This window comes from Heterodontus francisci, chromosome 26 (genome assembly GCF_036365525.1).
Source record: "Heterodontus francisci isolate sHetFra1 chromosome 26, sHetFra1.hap1, whole genome shotgun sequence".
Classification (NCBI taxonomy): Eukaryota; Metazoa; Chordata; class Chondrichthyes; order Heterodontiformes; family Heterodontidae; genus Heterodontus; species Heterodontus francisci.
Window position 1 is genome coordinate 15,574,568 of NC_090396.1, and position 24,260 is coordinate 15,598,827.

General features: G+C 45.4%; 2 protein-coding genes across 4 annotated transcripts in view; both read left to right on the top strand.

The window, feature by feature from the left end:
• The window catches only part of unc13d (unc-13 homolog D (C. elegans)), a 308,929-nt gene extending 299,955 nt beyond the window's left edge, over positions 1-8,974 (top strand). For both annotated transcript variants that reach the window (XM_068057836.1, XM_068057837.1), the window contains exons 29-32: positions 63-183; positions 285-411; positions 3,637-3,842; positions 4,463-8,974. In XM_068057836.1, the coding sequence (XP_067913937.1) occupies positions 63-183; positions 285-411; positions 3,637-3,842; positions 4,463-4,566 (558 nt within the window). In that variant the 3' untranslated portion in view covers positions 4,567-8,974. The remainder of the gene's footprint in view (positions 1-62; positions 184-284; positions 412-3,636; positions 3,843-4,462) is intronic.
• Positions 8,975-18,765: 9,791 nt separating this feature from the next.
• Positions 18,766-23,291, top strand: LOC137384192 (histone H3.3A). 2 transcript variants are annotated; one of them, XM_068057838.1, is made up of 4 exons: positions 18,766-18,865; positions 19,462-19,603; positions 20,264-20,417; positions 21,329-23,291. In XM_068057838.1, the coding sequence occupies exons 2-4, from the start codon at positions 19,476-19,478 to the stop codon at positions 21,455-21,457; spliced, it is 411 nt and encodes a 136-aa protein (XP_067913939.1). In that variant the 5' UTR covers positions 18,766-18,865; positions 19,462-19,475; the 3' UTR covers positions 21,458-23,291. The 2 variants fall into 2 exon arrangements, with proteins under 2 accessions (XP_067913939.1, XP_067913940.1); XM_068057839.1 differs by having other exon boundaries at positions 18,797-18,865; positions 19,465-19,603.
• The last annotated feature ends 969 nt before the right edge of the window (positions 23,292-24,260 follow it).

Here is a 24,260-nt window from a genome sequence, read left to right on the forward strand (position 1 = left end):
AAAAATAAAAGATTAAATAACCCCATTTTCACTTAATGGTTCCTCCTCTTTTTTTTTTAAAGATCACTGATGAATGTTCCAAGTACGGTGCAGTGACTATAAAAGTCTTTTACGACAATCAAGTAAAAAGGCTCCATGTTGAAATCCTAAATGCTGTTAATCTCTTCCCACTAGATTCCAATGGTAAGAAAGGAGCTGCTGTTTGTGACTGAGGAGATGAGTTGCTCGTGTCATTACACTTTATGAATCTCTTCCTCATTCCCATTCTAACTGTCCCTGTGCAGGTACTAGTGATCCTTTTGTGGAGCTGACTCTGGAACCTAAACATATCTTCCCACTTGTAGAGAGCAAAACAACTCAACGCAAGGATAATGACCTCAACCCACTCTTCGACGAAGTCTTCGAGTTCAGGTACTTGAAATGGTTACAGCACAGAAGGCGGCCATTCGGCCCATCGTGTCTGTGTGCCAGCTCGCTGAGAGCAGCTCAGCTAGTCCCACTGCCTTTTCCCATGCAAATCTTTTCTCTTCAAATAATTATTAAAAGCCATGATTTAATCTGCCTGCACCACACGCTCAGTCAGTGCATTCCAGACCCTAACGACTTGCTACGTAAAAGAAAGGTTTTCTTCATGTCACCTCTGGTACTTTTGCCAATCACTTTAAATCTATGTCCTCTGGTTCGCGACCCTTCCGCCAATGGGAACAGTTTTTCTCTATCTACTCTGTCTAGACCCCTTGTGATTTTGAACACCTCTATCCAATCTCCTCTCAACCTTCTCTTCTCTGAGGGGAACAACATGCAGCTTCTCCAATCTATCCTCCTAACTGAAGTCCCTCATCCACGGAATCATTCTTGTGAATGTTTTCTGTACCTCTCCAATGCCATTTGGATGCAACACTCCAGTTGAGACCAAAACAGAGTTTTATAAAGGTTCATCGTAACTTCCTCACTTTTGTACTCTGTGCCTCCCAGGATCCCCTATGCCCTATTAACCACTTTCTCAATCTGCCCTGTAGATGCAGGCCCCCATCTGCCAAGAATGAGGCATATTAATTTTGTCATATGAACATTTATTTAAAACTTGCTGGGAAGAAGAGAAGGCCTGTTACAAGGGCTGCCAGACACTTAGCTGAAAAACATTTTCACACTAACAGACAGTGCTTGTGGAAACAAAAGGACCATTCCCTGACACATTCAACCCACAATGGATTTTGATCACCAGACATTGAAGGTGTAAGGAAGACCATTCCAGAGGCTGCTAAGGTGATACAATCCACAAAAGCCAGGACTGGTTAAACCAGCTGGTCACATGACTAACTGGCTGGTCCAGGGTTTTTTGAATTAGCCACAGAGTTTTTGAGCAGAGAAAGACTGTTTGCTCCTGGAGTGAGAAGACCTCTACTGTCTGCTTCCATCTCTTTCTCACAAGCCTCTGGACCCACTGAGGACACATGAAGTTCAAGAGAGAAAAGTCTCCTGCATCGAACAGGTTTAAGAAGAATACTGGGCCCAATGAAAATCAAGACCTACCTACAATCAAGGACTTTACAGCAAGCTCAAAGAACAGTAACCAAAACCATCTTCAGTTATTGCCTCAAACTTTTCCACTTTATTTTTTCTCTTTTCTGTCTCTATCTGCATTTGTGTATCGCATATGCATGCTAGCGTGAGCGTGTAGGGTATCCGTAGGCGTTAACTGAATTCGAGTTTTTTCTTTAAACCTAAGAAAACCTGTCTGGCTAGTTTCTTTGCCTTATAGAAACATAGAAAAATCGGAGCAGGAGTAGGCCATTCGGTCCTTCGAGCCTACTCCGCCATTCAATACGATCATGGCTGATCATCTAAACTCAGTAACCTGTTCCCGCTTTCTCCCTGTATCCCTTGATCTCATTAGCCCCAAGAACTATATCTAACTCTTTCTTGAATATATTTAATGATTTGGCTTCAACTGCTTTCCGTGGTAGAGAATTCCACAGGTTCACCACTCTCTGGGTGATGAAATCTCTCCTCATCTCAGTTCTAAATGGCTTACCCCTTATCCTTAGACTGTGACCCCTGGTCCTGGACTCTCCTGCCATCGGGAACATCCTTCCTGCATCTGGTCTGTCCAGTCCTGTTAGAATTTTGTAGGTTTCTATGAGATCCCCTCTCATTCTTCTAAACTCTAGCGAATACAAGCCTAATTGACCCAATCTCTCTTCATACATCAGTCCTGCCATCCCAGGAATCAGTCTGGTGAACCTTCGCTGCACACCCTCCTTTGCTGTACTCGAATCCTCTCGCTATGAAGGCCAACATACCATTTGCCTTCTTAACTGCCTGCACGCTTACTTTCAGTGACTGGTGCACCCAGGTCTCGATGCACTTCCCCCTTTCCCAATCTATCGCTGTTCAGATAATATGCCTTTCTGTTTTTGCCACCAAAGTGGATAACCTCACATTTATCCACATTATACTGCATCTGCCATGTATTTGCCCACTCACTCAACCTGTCCAAATCACACTGGAGCTTCTCTGCATCCTCCTCACAGCTCACACCCCCACCCAGCTTTGTGTCATCTGCAAACTTGGATATATTACATTTAATCCCCTCATCTATATCATTAATATATATTGTGAATAGCTGAGGTCCTAGCACTGATCCCTGCGGTACGCCACTAGTCACTGCCTGCCACTTGGAAAAAGACCCGTTTATTCCTACTCTTTGTTTCCTGTCTGCCAACCAGTTCTCTATCCATGTCAGTGCCTTACCCCCAATCCCATGTGCTTTAATTTTTCACGCTAATCTCTTATGTGGGACCTTATCGAAAGCCTTCTGAAAGTCCAAATACACCACATCCACTGGTTCTCCCTGATCTATTCTACCAGTTACATCCTCAAAAAATTCCAGTAGATTTGTCAAGCATGATTTCCCCTTCATAAATCCATGTTGACTTTGTCCGATCTTGTCATTGTTTTCCAAGTGCTCTGCTGTTACATCTTTTAGAATGGACTCTAGCATTTTCCCTACTACTGATGTCAGGCTAACCGGTCGAAAATTCCATTTTCTCTCTACCTCCTTTTTTAAATAGTGGGATTACATTAGCTACCCTCCAATCCGTTGTAACTGTTCCAGAGTCTATAGACTTTTGAAAAATGACCAGCAATGCATCTACTATTTCTATGGCCAGTTCCTTAAGTACATGGGATGTAGATTATCAGGCCCTGGGGATTTATCGGCCTTCAATCCCATCAATTTCCCTAACATCATTTCCCTACTTATACTGATTTCATACAGTTCCTCCTTCTCACTAGAATACAGTTCCTCCTTCTCACTAGGTGTGGCACCTTATCAAATGCCATCTCAAAATCCAAATATACTACATCCACTGGTTTCCCTTATCTACCCTGCTAATTATATCCTCATAAAATTCTTAATAAATTGGTCAAGCATGATTTTCCTTTCATAAAACTGTGTTGACTGTGCCTAATCAAATTGTGATTAACCAAGTATGTTGTTACCTTGTCCCTAATAATAGATTCCAGTATTTTCCCTACTACTAATAACTCCAACAGGCGCACTCCAGGTTGGATTTTTGTCTCCGTGCCTGAGCAGGGGAGTAATAATTGTCTTTTTGTGTGAATTGTCTTCAGCAATGTTACTCCGGAGCAGTGTCGGAGCGAGGGTGCCTGCCTACTCATCACTGTATTTGATCATGATACACTGCTCAGTGATGATCTGGAAGGGGAGGCATACTTCTCTTTGCAAGACATCCCTGGACTGGACAGCACTGAGGAAGCACTCAACAGCAGCAAGGTTCCTCAGAGCCGACTGACACTTGGCCATCCAAAACCAAACAGTAAGAATAAGCTGCCTTCTTCATTTTCCATATATACTGGACATTCATTCAGGTCAGTGGCCCAAACAGAGTAACATTTCCTTTGCTGTACCATCATATGGCAGCCCCTCCTGTGCCCGCCACTACTTTTTGTGTGAGTTCTGTACTCAAGGGATGTCAGTCGTGTGCAATGAAACACTTCAACTGTTTAAGTGCCCATTGTTAGCCTGAAACACTCCTAGTACAGATACAGCACAGGATAGGTACAGAGTAATGCCTCTCTACACTGTCCCCATCAAACTCTCCCACAGCAGGTACAGCATGGGTTACATACAGAGTACAGCACCCTCTACACTGTTCCATGAAACACTCCCAGGGCAGGTACAGCACTAGTTATAGTGTAAAGCTCCATCTACAGTGTCCCATCAAACACTCACAGAGCATGTCACTGTTGAGGATGACACATGAAGAATGGTCATCTGATATGAGGCTGGAGGGAACTGTGCCCCATCAGCAGTCAGTACTTTCAGGGAAAGAAAGACGAAACCGGGGAGGTAAAAGGATGCACACTGTAATCATGATCAATCTTAACTACCTCTCAACTCTGCAAGACTTGTCACTGGCTTTTATTTTCTTGACAGAAGACAATATACTGAAGTTATTAGAGGCACGAAAAGGAGACAGAGATGCTCAGGCATTCATCAAAATACGAAGGCAACGGGAAAGAAAGTCAATGGAAGTATAAAGGTTGCTGCAACCTCAGGGACCAACACTGGATGGACCTTCAGGCACCTCATTTCTTTCATTCTGTCATCCAGATGCACAAGTACATATTACTAACACCCCCACCTGCCACGTGATGTATGGAAAATTGTGAGCAATATACGAGTGATTTCCCAATATGTGCGTCTGGTGGGCAAGCAAGTGAGCAGACCCCTCTCCACACCGAGTGTTTGTGAAGCCAGCTTTTTCTGTGGGAGTCTCATTATTTCCGGGGCCTCGGGCTATGGTTTCTCTCCAGGAAGCTCACTTTCATTTGTCTTGAACTGTTCCTTTGATCTTCAGACTCATGGGATGCAAAATTGGGATTGTTTGCACCTGTTTTTGGATGTTCTGAGTGCCCTTAGACTTCCAAAATGGCATCCTCAGTGCCCACACTTTTGGGGCGAGTCATGCCAGGCGCCATATTGATGAGGGCATTAGCGTATACAGTGAATGGCTACTAGAAATCTACAGAGCAGGCAGATCATTAGATCAATCAACATGCGATGCTAATTTGACATCAGTGGTTCCATTTTGGAGCTCAATGCTTTGCACAGCTGAACATGTATTCAGCAGCAGGAAGGCTCCATTTCCCCACTACCGCTATTTAATTTGTTGCTGATTTGATTTCTACTGGCTGTGGCTTCAACTCTACAAGTGCTTGGTGCTTTCTATAGTTGCTTAAAGTTGCAAAATCTACAAGGAACTGTGCGGCAGGTCCTGAAGATTTTGCTGACTTCAAGTCTTTTACACAAACCAGACATGGGTGCACTAGTAGCCTTTATCCTTGGAATAGAGCATGACTTGGAAAAGGAACAGAGGACATATAGAGCAGGACAAGATGCTGGAAGAGGGAGGAAGAAGATGGGGAGAAGTGCTCTCAGCAGGAGGCCATATCCAGCCAGGGTGCTTGGGGAACAATTCTCCTCCTGGAACCTCAATGAGGAACAGTGTGTGAGATGTCTCCACTTCAGTAAAGATGTCCTCATTAAAATCTGCCACCTGCTGCAGCCAAAACTGCAAACATAGAGCAGGGCAAGAACTGCATTGTCAGTGGCTGTGAAGGTGACCATAGTAACGAACTTTTATGTGTCTGGCTCCTTCCAGGCTGGAGCTGGGGAAATTTACAGCATCTTGCAGTTTGCGGTCCACTGTTGCATACAGGAGGTCATTGACGCTTTCTATCATTGAAACCCAACTACATTTTATTTTCTCTTGCTAGAGAGAAGCAGGCGGAGTGAGCACATAGCTTTGCTAGAATTGTAAGCTTCCCCGTGGCGCAGGGATGACTGCACACACATAAATTTGCAGGTGCTGCTGGTCAACTCTGCCCTGTACCAGAATCAAAAGCTATTCAACTCCCTCAATGCCACAAAATAAACATTCCAAACCAAATTTATGAATGAAATTATTCCATATTGCACACAAAAGTCAACTAATCACCCTTGTACAATCTCTTACGGCCTGTCTTCTGTGTACCTTTGCCTGTCCTAGTGCTCCTACACAGTGCTACCCCAGTGGCTGCAGGAAGGCTGTTGACTTTCAGTGGAGGAGACTGCGGGTGGCCTTGGAGGACAACCTCGAGCATCTCTGGGCCTTGAAGGCCCAGTTTCAGACTGCACCATCTTGGCCTGGCTGGCTGACCTCGTTAAAAGGCCCTTAATGCCTGAATGAGGGATCCAGCATTGGGAAGGGGAGCCCTGAGAGCCACACCCTGCCCTAGCTGCCGACCACCCTCCCCCAACCCCGCCAGACCCCTCTTGCCCTCTCCCACCTGTGGCCTGGGTCCAGTGCCACTCCTGGGCCTCGGGTGGGTGTTCCACCGGGAGCAGCCACTGCCTCTGTGGTGGCGCTGCTCAGTTAAAGAGCTGCTGGCTTCTGATTGGCCAATAGCTCTCAGCAAGCAGGACATCTGTCACGGGGCTTTGATCCCGGGGAAGGCCTGCCACTGTCCACTTAAATGCCTAATTGGCACTTGATTCAGCGGGCCTTCCACAAAAGGGGTGAAGCAGGGTTCTCGACTGTGCTTTTGCTGGAGGTCGAGACCCCCATCGCCCGGATAAAATCCTGGCCATTAATTCTGTTTCTCCCTCCACAGATGCTGCTGAGTATTGCCAGCATTTTCTGTTTTCATGTCAGATTTCCAGCATTTGCAGGATTTTGCTTTCATTTTAGCTACTGCTTTCGTTGCAATGGAACTGTCATTGGCCATTAAACCCTACATCATGGTTAGGTCTACCAGTGTGCAAATGGAGTTGGCCAACGCTTCCATACTGGAAAGGACAGGCTCCAAGCTCTGCACAAAGCCCTGTGCCAAGTTGGTGCTGGACTCCTCCATGCTCCTTGACATTGTATGCAGGCTCTCCAGCAGGCTTCCCAATGCATCAAGCATTTTGTTGTGCACACCCCATCAGCTTTCTTCTGTAGGCAACCCCATCAAGGTGCTCGTCTGCAAGCCCTCCACTGAGCTGGCACCTATGCTATCCTTACCCTAGCTGTAGGCCACTTATGCCCGGTGTCTCACCACGTGCAGATCCCACCTCAATGCTACCCTCTAAATTACACACACTGTCAGTATCTGACTTGGTGGCTGCCATTCTGAAATTGAGTGATGGCGAGGCTTCATCACCAATGTTTTCTTGCTTTTCCTCCACTGACCAGGTTGCCGTTCTTGGGTATCTAAAAGGAGAAAAGCACAAGGGTAAGGTAGTGTTGCAGGGAGGCAGGGAAAGTAAGAGGTATGTGCTTACACCATTTGCGACTTGTAAATCAGAACAGAGTGTGGTATGAGGAGGAGTTGGAATGTGGGAAGGAGGATTAGGTATGAGAATACCATCAGCTTTGATAATTTTATCTCTGCCGCTAGCCACAGTCTCAGTCATGGCCAGTAATGTCTCCTCCATGAGGTTCAGGCTATGCAGGGATATCTGTCCCCTTCTGGTTAACTCCTGCTGCCTCTGGTTATGTACTACCTTGTCCTGCAAGAGAGAGGGAAGTGTGTTAGTGAATGTGGTGCAATCTGTTTGGCTGTTGTGGCTGTCATGGTTGAATAGCTGGCAGTATGCCTAAGCTGTGAGTTGTGGGTGAGAGGCTTGCAGCAGTGCTAAGTGAGAGAGAGGGTGAGGTGAAGCATATGAATGATAAGTATGAGTCCTGATGGATAGAGATTATTGGTAGGTGAGTGATGGTGGTGTGGTGAATTGAACAGTGTCTGAGGCTAATAGTGCAGTTGGCAGCATATAGCATATGAAGGTGCAGTCACAGATCGTGACCACTCATGTGAACTTCTTGCAGCACTGCATCCAGGTCCTCAGGACTTAACTGCTGGCATTGACCTTCATGATTGCCTACTCCCACTTCCTTCTGAACATGTGTCTGCAGGGTCTCCTGACCCTCTGCAGATACAGGACATCTCTCCTCCTTTCCACCTTCTCCACCAAGGCCTCCAAGACAGTGTTCGAAAACTTTGGAACACATGCTCTCCTGTGTTGTGCCATCATTCAATGGTCCACAGATCCAATTCAACCCCCACAGGACTACTAGCACCGGCTCCAGCTACAATGCACCTCCCCTTTAAAAGCTGCAGGCTAGCTTTATGCGGTATTAGCCATTCACAATATTGGCTCTCTACTGAAGTGTCCAGCCAATCAACAGCACACTTAGAGCTGACTGGACACTGAAATAATTGAAATGAGCAGGCAGCATGAAGTTTGTGTACTGCCTGCATTACAGTCACAGGCATGGTCTTGTCGTGCATCACATTGCCCATTTTTGGGGGCTATCAGATTTATTCCCCATCTTGTTTCACTCAGGATTTTCAGTGGATTCCACAGCACTGTTGTTTCCCTTTGGATAAGTCACACAGTAGTTTTTAATTGTTCTGGGTGTTGTATAACCGTAAACTGTTCAGAGTCAGTCTCAATAAGATCATGTTAAGTGTGTGTTTTTGTCATTTTGTTTAATATAAGATTTATGTTTCTGCGTAGCTCTTGTGCTTTGCAACAGCTACCTGCATCAGACTTTATACAGTGCCAGCTTGGCCCCGAGTGGAATCTAAGCCCTACTCCAGGACTTGAGCATGTAGCTTAGGCTGCCATTCCAATGTGATGCTAAGGAAATGCTGCATTGCCAGAGGTGGCATCCTTTGTATGAAATGTTAAAAATGCCAAAGCACTAGCTGAAGAGTTCGCCCTGATGCCCTGGCAAATATTTATCCCTCAACAGACACCTAAAAACAGATTATCTGGTTACATTGCTGTTTGTGGGATCTTGCTGTGTGCAAGTTGGCTGCAATGTGTCCTACATTACAGTGACTCCACTTCAAAAGTATTTCATTGACAAAGCTCTTTGGGACATCCTGAATCAATAAATGCATGTCTATCTGTATCTCATTACTGCCTATGGGATCTTGCTCTGTGCAAAATTGTATATGTACTATTTTGGGACAATTCTGAGAGATGTGAGAAGGTTCTGTAAATGTGCCTTATTGTGTGGAGTTCTATTTATGTATTAGAGTTAGCTTTATGAATGTGTGCTCTCTGAGGGACCCCTGCCCACTCGGAAGGCAGGAAATTGTGGGGAATGTGTTGTAATTTCTAGACAGATGCTCCCAGTGGGTGAGGCTCCCTAGTGGGACTCTACATTCTTAAAATTGACCCTCTAAATTCAACTGATAACGGGACAAGCCTGAGGGATGGTTTTATTTTACTGTTTGCAAAAGAATTTTACTTCTCAAATAAGACACATACATCGGTTAAAATTCCTCTGCCAACCACATATATTCAGTAAAATGGGATTTTTAGCAATTAAATCTTTGCACCTTTACCTCACTGCTTTCTGGTGTAGTTGTTCTCACTTCATCTGCTGTGGCTCAGTGGGTAACACTCAACTCTGAGTCAGAAAGTTATGGGTTCAAGTCCCACTCCAGATACTGGAGTACAAAAATCAAAGCTGACACTCCAGTGCAGTACTGTGGAAGTGCTGAACTGTTGGAGGTGCTGCCTTTTGGATGAGACATTAAACCAAGTGCTCTTTTTGATGGAGGCAGAGGACAAAACCAAGAAAGTTATGCTGAACCTTTCAATACTGCCTTCTCCCTGCACCCTCCAATACTTGTTAGGCCCCAACTGAAGTATTGTGACCAATTCTGGGGACCAGACTTTAGGAGCGATGTCAAAGCCTGAGAAAGGGTGCAGAGGAGATTTACTCAAATGGTAAAAGACTTCAGTTACATGGATAGACTAGTAAGCTTAAGGTTAAATTATGAATGGTTCTGATACTGTTAATGACATACCGTTTCCAGTGGCAGACGGGTTAATAACCAGAGGACACAGATTTAAAGTAACTGGGGGAAAAAAGCCTTGAGACAAGATGAGGAAAAAAATTACACAGTAAGTTGTTATGATCTGGAATGCACTGCCTGAAAGGGTAGTGGAAGCAGATTCAATAGTAACTTTCAAAAGCCAATTGGATAAATAGTAGGAATGGAAAAATCTGCAGGGCTTTGGGGGAAGAGCAGAGGAGTGGGACTATAGGATAGTTCTTTCAAAGAACCAGGACAGGCACAATGGACTGAATAGACTCCTCTGTGCTGTATCATTCTATGATGCTATCCACATAACCCATGCTGTACTTGTTCCACGAGGTATTTGATGGGACGGTGTAGAGGAAGCTTTCCTCTGTATCTAACCAATGTGGTGCCTGCCCTGAGTACGTAGGATAGGACAGAATAGAGGGAGTTTTACTCTATGTGCTGTAGTTGTATTGGGAATATATGATGTAGAACCCTACAGCCCTCCCAGATATCTGCACTCCTCCAATTCTGGACTGTGTGCAACCCCCATTTTAATTGCTCCAACATTGGCAGCCCTGCTTTCAGCTGTCTCAATCCTAAACTCTGGAATTCCCTCCCTCAACTTCTCCACTCTCTGCCTCTCTCCTCCTCCTTTAATATGCTCCTTAAAACCTACCTCTTTTCCCAAGCTTTTGGTCACCTCTCCTAACAATCTCCTTATGTGGCTCGTCAAATTTTGTCTGATAATACCCCTATGAAATGCCTTGGGATGTTTTACTAGGTTCAAGGTGCTGTATAAATGCAAATTATTGATCTTGTAATAGCTTTTAAAAGGAAAGTGGATAAATATTTGAAAAAGAAAAAATGGGACAGATCTTTCAGATAGCCAGAACAGGTGGGATGAATGGAAGGGAAAAGGGATCAAGCTCCCTCAGAGCGCGGACATGCTCTGAATATCCTCCTTCTGTGCTGTAACTTTCTGTGACTTTTAGTGGAGGAAGGGAACAAGTGGGAGGGAATTCCCTTCAAGGCTTGCAAATGATAGATGAAAATATAAAAATGACAGGTAAGAAAAGGCCACCTGGTTCATCAAGTTTGCCCCACACGGAGGATGGCCAGAGCATCATGATCAGCCACACTCCCGCACCCCACGGCCATGTGATGTCCTGGCAAAGGCAGAACAGAAAAAATTACCCAAGGCCATTAAAGGGGGAAACTCTGGAAAATTCCTCTTTGACCCCCTCAGGCGATTGACCACGTGCATGTTAACTGTTAATCCTCTCATCTTCTGTATGATGCAATCTCTGCCCAGACAAGAACTGGTCCAGCTCCCTCTTGAAGGCTTGGAGAGAGTCAGCACCCACCACACCATCCAGCAACACATCCAAATGGTTTATTGCTCTCCGGGGAATGTAGAACCATTTAGCCTATTCCTATTTCCATGTAGTTTAAATGCAAAAGTCCTGTCCTCCCCTATCTAATAACTGAAATAATCTATCACTAGGCATGCAATCCAGCATTTTCATTATTTTATATATCTTGGCGATGCTCCGGTTTAAAATGAAAACACTTCAAACAACAAGGCCTTAAGGCTGAGAGAGAATTGAATGCCTGCCCTGACCTGATCACCTGTTTCTTCCCTCTCCAAGTGCTTGCTCCAAACTCTTTCCCACTCCTTCCCATTCCATCCTGAGAAACAGGGTGTTTCTGCCCCTTACCCACCCTCCTGCCCCAACTGCCCTCGAGCCCTTCCCTCTCCTTCCTATGGTCTTTTACCTTGCACTCCCATGCCTTCCTGCCCCACACCAGTCCACATCCCTCCTGACCTGCACCCTACATGTGTCATTAGAATAGGGGACTTGTGTTTTAGGTCCCTTTCTCCATTGATAACCCACTGGTTCACATCACTGCCTGGACCCCTCCCCGATTCATGCCCCTTTGCTATTTCCTCATTCGTCTCCTGCATGAAGAACCGATTCCTTCCCACCTCTCACCCTTTATATCTGTCTCCTGCCGCCTCCCTTGCTTTATTTCCCCTTTCCTTTAAATGAGTTACCAGGAATGAGGCTAGGATGTCAATTTACTCTGTTGCTAAGTGAGTAAAGAGGGAGGTTAGAAAAATCTTTTGTATGCATAATGTTGTTGCAGCATACAGTGCTTTAACAAAGGCTGTGGTTCAGGCAGAGCTCATTGGAAATTACAAAAGGACTAACTGGGTAAGGTGGAAATATTAAAGAACAAAGAACTGTACAGCACAGGAACAGGCCATTCGGCCCTCCAAGCCTGCGCCGATCTTGATGCCTGCCTAAACTGAAACCTACTGCACTTCCGGGGACCGTACCCCTCTATTTCCATCCTATTCATGTATTGGTCAAGATGCCTCTTAAACATCATTATCGTACCTGCTTCCACCACCTCCCCCTGCAGCAAGTTCCAGGCACTCACCACCCTCTGTGTAAAGAACTTGCCTCGCACATCCCCTCTAAACTTTGCCCCTCGTACCCTGAACCTATGTCCCCTAGTAACTGACTCTTCCACCCTGGGAAAAAGCTTCTGACTATCCACTCTGTCCATGCCACTCATAACTTTGTAAGCCTCTATCATGTCACCCCTCCACCTCCGTCGTTCCAGTGAAAACAATCCGAGTTTATCCAACCTCTCCTCATAGCTAATGCCCTCCAGACCAGGCAACATCCTGGTAAACCTCTTCTGTACCCTCTCCAAAGCCTCCACGTCCTTCTGGTAGTGTGGCAACCAGAATTGCACGCAATATTCTAAGTGTGGCCTAACTAAAGTTCTGTACAGCTGCGGACCTGTACGCCCAGCTCTCTCTGCCTGTCAATACTCCCAAGGGCTCTGCCATTTACTGTATACTTCCCACCTGCATTAGATCTTCCAAAATGCATTACCTCACATTTGTGCGGATTAAACTCCATCTGCCATTTCTCCGCCCAAGTCTCCAACCGATCTATATCCTGCTGTATCCTCTGACAATCCTCATCACTATCCGCAACTCCGCCAACCTTTGTCGTCTGCAAACTTAATCAGACCAGCTACATTTTCCTCCAAATCATTTATATATACTACAAAGAGCAAAGGTCCCAGCACTGATCTCTGCAGAACACCACTAGTCACAGCCCTCCATTCAGAAAAGCACCCTTCCACTGATACCCTCTGTCTTCTATGACAGAGCCAGTTCTGTATCCATCTTGCCAGCTCACCTCTGATCCCATGTGACTTCACCTTTTGTACCAGTCTGCCATGAGGGACCTTGTCAAAGGCTTTACTGAAGTCCATATAGATAACATCCACTGCCCTTCCTTCATCAATCATCTTCGTCACTTCCTCAAAAAACTCAATCAAATTGTTTTCACTGGAACAACAGAGGTGGAGTGGCGACATGATAAAGGTTTACAAAGTTATGAGTGGCATGGACAGAGTGGATAGTCAGAAGCTTTTTCCAAGGGTGGAAGAGTCAGTTACTAGGGGACATAGGTTTAAGGTGAGAGGTGCAAAGTTTAGAGGGGATGTGCGAGGCAAGTTCTTTACACAGCGGGTGGTGAGTGCCTGGAACTTGTTGCCAGGGGAGGTGGTGGAAGCAGGTACCATAGAGACGTTTAAGAGGCATCTTGACAAATACATGAATAGGATGGGAATAGAGGAATACAGACCCCGGAAGTGCAGAAGGTTTTAGTTTAGGCAGGCATCAAGATCGGCGCAGGCTTGGAGGGCCGAATGGCCTATTCCTGTGCTGTACCGTTCTTTGTTCTTTATTAATGAGACACGACCTCCCCTTCACAAAACCATGCTGCCTCTCGCTAATAAGTTCATTTGTTTCCAAATGGGAGTAAATCCTGTCCCGAAGAATCCTCTCTAATAATTTCCCTACCACTGATGTAGGGCTCACCGGCCTATAATTTCCTGCATTATCCTTGCTACCCTTCTTAAACAAAGTAACAATATTGGCTATTCTCCTGTCCTCTGGGACCTCACCTGTAGCCAATGAGGATGCAAAGATTTCTGTCAAGGCCCCAGCAATTTCTTCCCTTGCCTCCCTTAGAATTCTGGGGTAGATCCCGTCAGGCCTTGGGGACTTATCTACCTTAATGCTTTGCAAGACACCCAACACCACCTCCTTTTTGATAATGAGATGACTGAGACTATCTACACTCCCTTCCCTAGGCTCATCATCCACCAAGTCCTTCTCTTTGGTGAATACTGATGCAAAGTACTCATTTAGTACCTCACCCATTTCCTCTGTCTCCACACATAGATTCTCTTCTCTGTCCTTGAGCGGGCCAACCCTTTCCCTAGTTACCCTCTTGCTCTTTATATACATATAAAAAGCCTTGGGATTATCCTTAATCCTGTTTGCCAATGACTTTTCATGACCCCTTTTAGCCCTCCTGACTCATTGCTTAAGTTCCTTCCTACTGTCTTTATATTCCTCAAGGGATTTGTCTCTTCCTAGCCTTCCAGCCCTTACGAATGCTTCCTTTTTCTTTTTGACTAGGCTCACAATATCACGCATTATCCAAGGTTCCCGAAACTTGCCAAACTTATCCTCCTTCGTCACAGGAACATGCTGGTCCTGGATTCTAATCAACTGACATTTGAAAGACTCCCACATTTCAGATGTTGATTTACCCTCAAACAGCCACCCCCAATCTAAATTCTTCAGTTCCTGCCTAATATTGTTATAATTAGCCTTCCCCCAATTTAGCACCTTCACCCGAGGACTACTCTTATCCTTATCCACAAGTACCTTAAAACTTATGGAATTATGGTCACTGCTCCCGAAATGCTCCCCTACTGAAACTTCGACCACCTGGCCGGGCTCATTCCCCAATACCAGGTCCAGTACGGCCCCATCCCTAGTTGGACTATCTACATATTGTTTCAAGAAGCCCTCCTGGATGCTCCTTACAAATTCTGCCCCATCTAAGCCCCTAGCACTAAGTGAGTCCCAGTCAATATAGGGGAAGTTAAAATCACCCACCACTACAACCCTGTTACCTTTACATCTTTCCAAAATCTGTCTACATATCTGCTCCTCTACCTCCCGCTGGCTGTTGGGAGGCTTGTGGTAAACCCCCAACATCGTGACTGCACCCTTCCTATTCCTGAGCTCCACCCATATTGCCTCGCTGCACGACCCCTCAGAGGTGTCCTCCCGCAGTACAGCTGTGATATTCTCCTTAACAAGTAATGCAACTCCCCCACCCCTTTTACATCCCCCTCTATCCCGCCTGAAGCTTCTAAAGCCTGGAACATTTAGCTGCCAATCCTGCCCTTCCCTCAACCAAGTCTCTGTAATAGCAACAACATCATAGTTCCAAGTACTAATCCCAGCTCTAAATTCATCTGCCTTACCTCTTATACTTCTCGCATTGAAACAAATGCACTTCAGACCACCAGTCCCGCTGTGCTCAGCAACATCTCCCTGCCTGCTCTTCCTCTTAGTCTTACTGGCCTTATTTACTAGTTCCCCCTCATTTATTTCACCTGCTGTCCTACTGCTCTGGTTCCCACCCCCCTGCCATACTAGTTTAAACCCTCCCGAGTGACGCTAGCAAACCTTGCAGCCAGGATATTTGTGCCCCTTCAGTTTAGATGCAACCCGTCCTTCTTGACCAGGTCCCATCTGTCCCTGAAGAGATCCCAATGGTCCAGATATCTGAAACCCTCCCTTCTATACCAGCTATTCAGCCACGTGTTTAGCTGCACTATCTTCCTATTTCTAGCCTCACTGGCACATGGCACAGGGAGTAATCCCGAGATTACAACCCTAGAGGTCCTGTCTTTTAACTTTCCACCTAACTCCCTAAACTCCCCCTGCAGGACCTCGTCACTCTTCCTGCCTATGTCATTGGTACTGATGTGTACCACAATATCTGGCTTTTCACCCTCCCCCTTCAGAATGCCCCCTGTCCGTTCAGAGACATCCTTGACCCTGGCACCAGGGAGGCAACATACCATCCTGGAGTCTCTCACGTCCACAGAAGCACCTATCTGTGCCCCTGACTATAGAGTCCCCTATAACTATTGCTCTTCTGCGCTTTGTCCCTCCCTGCTGAACAACAGTGCCAGCCATGGTGCCACTGCTCTGGCTGCTGCTGTTTTCCCCTGATAGGCCATCCCCCCCAACAGTATCCAAAACAGTATACTTGTTAGAGAGGGGGATAGCCACAGGGGATTCCTGCACTGACTGCCTGCCCCTTCTAGCGGTCACCCATCTATCTGCCTGCACCTTGGGTGTAACCACTTTTCTCAAACTCCTGTCTATGACACTCTCTGCCACCTGCATGCTCCTAAGTGCATCCAGTTGCCGCTCCAACCGATCCATGCGGTCTGTGAGGAGCTGCAACTGGGTACACTTCCTGCAGATGTAGTCGTCCGGAACGCTGGAAGCATCACGGACCTCCCACATCTCACAGGTGAAGCACTTCACCCCTCTAACGGACGTTTCTAGCACTAATTAAATTAATTTAAAATAAATACTTATTAAATCCTTACTAAATTGTTATAACTATATGGTCCCTAGTGCTATATTCCTACTATAAATATTAAATGCTAACTAAATACAGTAATCTCCTCCCTCTGGTTTGGTTACTCTACTTATTAATTAGTTAATTAGGGTTTTAATCAATTTTTATCAATGTTTTATTTTCATATCAGTAAAAAAAAATTCCCCACCAGCCAATCAGGTCACAGCTTTCCTGTGACATCACTTTCAGTTTTTATTACCAGAGGTAAGTTTTTTTTATACTTACAGGTCCGGAACTCTGTCCTCCAAGTCCTCTTCCAGTCAGCTGTGCTTTTTGGAAGCTCTGGGCTCCCCTCACTCTGAGGACAGGTAGGAAATGAAAGGAGCTCCTCACCAAACTTCCTCACTTACCAAACTTCCACTATAGTACTCTAGTGTAAACAAAGTCAGCACTGTAAGATGGCTCAATTTTATACTGACTTACTCTAGCCCCCTGAAAACTGGTTTAAACCAATTCTCTAATTAACAAGGTGCAGCTGCAAGCAGAGCCTGAGTGAACCCTGTTTAAAGCTGGTCGAAAACTCACCTTCCCCAACCCTAACAGCAACTGTTATGTTGATCTGCTAAATAAAAGACAGATTAGATTTAAGATGAAATTAACCTTTAATTATCCTCACTTACCAAACTTCCACTGTAGCACTCTATTGCAACCCAAGTCAGCACTCCAGTGCAAACAAAAGAGTACTTTGCATTGGGTCTTCTCTCTTGAAGGTTATCCTTGACTAGAATTGCATGATTTTAATCATAAAACTAGTAATATTAAAATAGATGGACATATTGGGCAGAATTTTACTGGCTCCCAGTTGGCAGGCGGGGGAGGGGCAGTAAAACAGCAGGGAGTTGCCTTGGGGCGGCTCCCCAATGCAGTCCCACCATTGGGAAAGTTTTCCAGTGGTGGGCTGCGAGGTGGATAAACTGCCCACTTCAAGGAGGTGGGCAGCCTATTTGCATAATTAAAGGTTCTTTTAAGAGTCATTTTATGGGGCTGTTGGGATTTTGCCGACATCAGGGTGGTCTGCTGCCTTCTGGGGAGGCCACCAGCTTCATGCAGGCGGCTGTCCCGCGGGAGCCCAAGGGCCATCTGAGGTAGAGATTATACTGGGTTTTGGAGAGTGGGATTATACTGGGCTATGGGGAGTGGGATTATACTGGGTTATGGGGAGTGGGATTTACTGGGCTATGGGGAGTGGGGTGATAATGGGTTATGGGGAATGGGGTTATACTGGGCTATGGGGGGAGGGCAGTGGAATTATACTGGGCTATGGGGAGTGGGGTTATACTGGGCTATGGGGAGTGGGATTATACTGGGCTATGGGGAGTGGGATTTACTGGGCTATGGGGGAGGGCAGTAGAACTATACTGGGCTATGGGGAGTGGGATTATACTGGGCTATGGGGAGTGGGGTTATACTGGGCTATGGGGAGTGGGATTATACTGGGCTATGGGGAGTGGGATTTACTGGGCTATGGGGAGTGGGATTATACTGGACTATGGGGAGTGGGATTATACTGGACTATGGGGAGTGGGATTATACTGGACTATGGGGAGTGGGGTTATACTGGACTATGGGGAGTGGGATTATACTGGGCTATGGGGAGTGGGATTTACTGGGCTATGGGGGAGGGCAGTAGAACTATACTGGGCTATGGGGAGTGGGATTATACTGGACTATGGGGAGTGGGATTATACTGGGCTATGGGGAGTGGGATTTATTGTTATGGGGAGTGGGATTATAATGGGTTGGTGACAGGACAGGTCAGTTGTTCAATGCCAGTAAATAGGAGCCTCCCTCAATTTGTTAAAATGCTGACTAAATGCAGGTTCATTCTAAATGAAAAGAGAAAGAGAATACTCAGCATGTCTAGCAGCATCTGGAGAAACAGAATTACTGTTTCGAGTCGGAAATGACTGTTCTTCCGAGTCATACCCGACTCGAAACGTTAATTCTGTTTCTCCACAGATGCTAGTTCACCTGCTGAATATTCCCAGCACTTTCTCTTTTCCTTTCAGATTTCCAGCATCGGCAGCATTTTGCTTTTCAATCTAAATGAGCTGTTCTCATTCCCAGTCCATCAGTTTTCTCAGACCTGGTGTGGATAGCAGTTCAGCCTCGCGCCGCCACATTCCCGCTCTCGCTCTGACTGCCCGACCTTGATGCCAGCCGGAGGATCGAAAATTTCGCTCAAATAAGCCAATCGGAACAAGCCGCTTACCTTAAGGTTGATTGGTTCGTTTTGAGAGAATGGACCTATAGCGATGCGAGTTTAAAGACCAATCAGAAGCTGGATTTGTAACCAATCGGAGCAAGGTTTGTCCCACGGGGAGGTGGTGTGGGCGATGATGACGTCAGCGCGTAGGCACGTCGCGCCTATAAATAGCAGGATTGGCCCCGGCTCGTGCACTATAGCGAGGGCGAGCAGAGAGTGTGGTTGTTGCTGGAAGGTAAGTGCCGTTTGGCGTGCCGGTGTTGTTGGAGGGCGCCGGGGATTATGCAGGCCGTCGCTCAGTGGGTCGTCGGCTCCAGTTGGGGTTGTCCACGTTTTCCGTGAGTGCTGGCCGACCTGGGTACTTTCGGCTGTCGGTTTAGTTCGCAGAATGAAGCGGCGATCTCTCGCCTTCGGCCGGGATCAACTGCAGTGAGACTGGCAGCTTGACACAAAATGGCGGGCGGGGGAGGGGAGATTGCTGAGCCTTTGTCCGGTAGCGCTCGGGACAGAGGTAACGACAACAAATAAGGGAGGGCGAGAGAGAGAGGATCCGTGTTTTCATCTCCCCCACCCACATCTTCCTCGTAAATTCCCCTCCCACTTGCAGCTCCCGCTATCTTCCTTCCAACTCTCTTAACCTCTGCCCCCATCTTTTTCTCCCTCCCCCTCCTTTCCTTCCCCCACCCGTAACCAAGCATGCTGCAGATCTTTTCTTAATTTTGTCATTTGGAATGTTTATTTGCTGATATGCTGACCAAGATAGGAAGGGAAAAGTGATGTTCTAATGTGCTGCTTGATATCTCACACCCCCCCCCCCCCCCCCCACTCCAGCAGCTTGAAGCAAGATGGCTCGAACCAAACAAACAGCCCGTAAGTCCACAGGAGGCAAAGCACCCAGGAAACAGCTGGCAACCAAAGCAGCAAGGAAGAGTGCACCGTCTACTGGTGGAGTGAAGAAACCCCATCGCTACAGGTATTGGGATGGGTACAATGCAAAACTCTACAGTGCATTGACTATTTGGCGTTGCTAATTATTTTTCTTTTGAGGTGTTTGGGGCTCAGGTGGTGATCTGTTCTTTCCCTCCGGCAGAATGCTGCTGATCTGTTCCTCCTATTGGGAGGATCACAACCACAGAATTGTCACAGCCCATCGTGTCTGCACCAGCTCTCAACAGGACGTTTCAGTGTCCTTGTGTTTAGGACCATGGTTGTGTTGGAGGCACACTGTTTGTCCTTCATCTGTATAGTCTTGCTGATGGGAGTACTTCATACAAACCTCTTGACAAGATCCAGTGAAATCTTGCTTTTATGTCTAGCCCTATTACTTTGGGTTCTATCTACAAAGATGGTTTGTAAGTCAAAATTTTTGGACTGCGTTACTTGCAATAGGTTTCAGTAGGGTAGTCTGATCTGTTTACATCTCAAGCAGCATCTTTGAAGAGGGCCATTTTTCTGAATGAAGAGTTGAGACTTGAGCATTAAAGTGACCTACCTCTCCCAACAGGTGCTGCCTGAACGAAGTGCTTCCAGTTTCTGTAGTATTCTGACATCGGATTAGAGAATTTTATCAAGACAAATAAGTGAACATTTGTAATTGAATCATTGATTCAGTAATCTGTGTTGGCTGTTTCAGACCTGGTACTGTTGCTCTGAGAGAAATTCGGCGATACCAGAAGTCCACAGAATTGCTGATTCGTAAACTGCCCTTCCAGCGACTGGTGCGTGAGATTGCACAGGATTTCAAGACTGATCTGAGATTCCAAAGTGCTGCGATTGGTGCACTACAGGTACAGTCAGTGTAATTGCTTTTTATGGAGGAGTGGGTAAAAAGATGGTGATATACTCTGGGTTGCATGTAGGAATAACTTGGGTTGCACAGTCAGGTATTTTGACAGGTAACTATCAAATATTTATGGTCTGTTAAATATTTTCTACACTTTAAAATTTCCAAATACTCCTATGTAGGTCTCTCAACTTATTGTATCAAGAGTACACCCTTTTCCCAATATTCAGATAAACCAGCTCAAAATGCAACTGCTACTTGTATTTAAATGTTATATAAAATTTACAGTACAGCAATGTGTTTGTACCAACTGGTGTGAAGACATTTCTCATGTGGAGGCAGAAGGGAAAACTGGCATTGGGGTTTAAAAAAAAAAGGCTACGGTTCTAAACAAAAGATTAGTCAGAGGGGTTTCACGGTGGAGAAATATAAGGTTGTGATTCAAGCGTGGGTCCCAAGGCTGCTGAAGGCATAGCACAAGTAGTGAGATGAACTGATTGGGGTGGGGGAAGCATGCGGTGGCGGGGTGAGGAGAGTGCCCCAGGTAAGAAGGTTGAGAATTCAGGTGAGGTTGTGGGGCTGAATAAACTTGACAGGGGTGAGTGAATGGGAGAAGCTGAATATATGGTGAAGACCTAAATTTGAAATTCTGGCTGCCATTGTAAGTCAGGTGGAATAGGCAAGCAGGACTCATCTGTGCACCCCACACAGTGGTGTGATTCCAACAGAAGCTAGTTGATGACTTCTTGTGTTGAAAAGAATACTGTGTATAACCTTGGTAGACAGTCCTTTGCATGTTACATCTAACTGTAGGAATATGAAAAAAAATTCATATGGAAAACTTTAATTTGCTGCACCATGTTAAAATTGGAGCTCATTTCACTCTTTTGAAACGTGCAACCTTGTGTTCAACAGGAGGCGAGTGAGGCATACCTGGTCGGTCTTTTTGAGGATACAAACCTGTGTGCCATCCATGCCAAGCGAGTAACCATCATGCCAAAGGATATTCAGCTAGCTCGCAGGATACGTGGAGAAAGAGCTTAATTGGAGCATGCCCGTTCCATCGGCAAATGGACAACGGGACCTTTTTTAATATTGTAGATTTTACAGATATTGTCAGGATATGGACTTTTAAGGAGTGAAAATGTGCAAATGGAATATGTGGTATTCGCTGTTTTTATTCAATTTTCTAAAATTTAATAGGGTGGGTGGTTAAACTGGGAGGGGAGCCCTTACTGTTACCTTTAAAACAAAATAAATCTAACCCGTAGCTAAATTGGAACAGATCCGTGTCCACTTGTCATTCGCATGAGCTGCAAGTGGGAACTGCCCATTGCTCCTCAAGCACTTGAGTTTAGTTTTTGTTTTGTATTATACTTGGGGTTTCTATCAGACTATTTCCTAGAGCATTTTGTACTAGTCAACTGAAAGGAATGTACTGGGAAAAATGCTTCCTAAATATTGTGTCATTCCGTTGGTAACTCAGGAGGAATTGATGCAGTCTTACACCGAGTAAATTGCATTGATATTTTGTACATCAAGCTGGAGTGTACAGCTTGGCAGCTATGTACCTATTTATGCATTGTTTTTCACGTTATTGATCTGTTTTTTGAGGGGGGGGGGAAGTTATTAGTTCATCTTTTATTAAATTGTTTATGGACTCGCGTGTTGCTTTTTGTTCTCATGAAAATAAGTGGTTTTACATTGGGATAATACAGATAGGGGCTAGTTTGTATTCTGGATTAAGTAGGTAGCCTGTGCAGTTCTCATAACTGAATGTTTAGCTGTTAGTTTGCTGAATGGCATTCATTGTTTGAGACCGTGAAGTGCTGCTGCTTTGTGATGTGTTCCTGCCTAGACTGGGGCCTGGTTGTACATATGGGAATCGTATTGCATAAGTTCTTGGTGACATCCCATGGGCCTTGATTTGGTTGCAACATTGCAGTTGCCTGTTTTCCTGCCACAATCTCTTAAGGTGGATTTTTGTAGTATTGATTTGGTGTCCAAGGGTATGTTGTACTTGGTGTTGCTGACAGTGCTCTGATAGGAAGGACCTTGGTAGCCAAGTAGCAACAATGAGCATTTGCTAATAGATTTGAGGCTGTTCCTGGAATAGTTCCAAAGGATTAAGTCCAGCATTGCAAGGTTGGTGTTACTCAGCTCTCCTGACAGCAACTACTTAAGGGAGCTTTTTCACCTCAGTGGTGCTGATATTGGGGTTCTCATTTGGTTTGGTCACTAAAGGTTGAGGTTCTCTACAGCCTGACAAACATCTGGGCAGTCTGCTAGAGAGTGATAAGGGCATATACTGCCATGTCACAAGTTTTCTCCATCGGGTCGAATCCAAGGAAGGATATACTAACACATTGATCCTCATTTGGATGGTTGGATCACTTTGACATATGAAGTGCACTGCTACACAAACCTGGCCTGGTACATGTTTTTGTAGCCTGCTTCATGTATTACCCTGGGCTGAACAAAATGGATGTTGACTGCTGGGGCATTCAGTGCTCTTGCCTCTTCCTCATAGTAAAAGGAAGCAAGTGAATGAGGCACCCTATTTTCCACAAAGCAAAAAAAGAAATCAGTTCTTCCATTTGTTTTCACCTTTCATTAGGGAAATGCAGTAGTTTGATTGGAATCTTAGCTCCATTCTGTTACAGCATTCCTGATGGCCCTGAGCATGGTGTTACTGGGGCCATTGTTGCAGGCTGTCTCCTTGCACGGCTTTGGGTATCTTGTTAATGACATTGGGATGTCTTCAAACAAGTCAGGAAAGGGCCCACTCTGGCAAAAGGATAACATGCTGTACTACATTCAGTACAGGAGTTGGTGTAAAATTGTAAAAATATTACATTAAAATACATGAAAACCACAACCATGAGTTGCTGTAATGCTGTTCTTTAATTGTCATTACAAAATGTATTGTAATTTTAAATGCAGTAAAATGCAAACTCTGTATAAAGCATGACTCTGGCTATTCAGTGCTCATAATGTTCAGTATCCTGATGTGCAGTTACTTATACTGCGTCATTGGGCATACGCAGGATATAGATTCAGTACAGTCTGTACTGAAATTGAGCTGCCTCATGTTGGGGCCTCGTTGCCAGCTGCCTAAAGGCAGTGTCGTACAGCTGACAGCACTGATGATGCCACTTGGTCTGTGTTTGTCAAAATCTACCCTGTTCAGGACCATCACTGGATATCATCCTTGTATATTTAGGCCTTGTACATTGTCCGATTTTGCAATCTGAGATTGTCATTTCTGAGGATCATTTGGTTGAATGACAGGTAAGTACTTCCATTCTTATAACATTCTGGGTTTCTGCTACCACGCAGAGGATTAATTCAGTATTTTATTTATCTGACGTCTGTCAGGAAAATGCTGTGATCTATATAGCAAATCTTAATGCAATTAGAAATATGATTAGAGAAAGTCAATATGGCTTTATGAAAGGGAAATCATGTTTGACAAATTTTAGTCTTTTGAGGATGTAACTAGTACAGTAGATGAAGGGGACCGGTAGACGTCAGTCATTATAGCACAGAAGGAGTCCATTCGGCCCATTGAGTCCACGCTCAATAGAGCAATCCAGTCAATCCCATTCCTCTGCTCTATCCCCATAGCCCTGCAAGTTTACTTCCCTCAAGTGCCCATCCAATTTCATTTTGAAATCATTTATCATCTCTGTTTCCACCACCCTTGTTGGCAGTAAGTTCAAGGTCATCACATGTCCTCTAGTCCTTCTACCATCAACTAATGAAAAAGCTTTTCTTTACCTTATCTAAGCCTGTCATAATCTTGTACACCTCTATCAAATCTCCCCTCAATCTCCTTTGCTCCAAG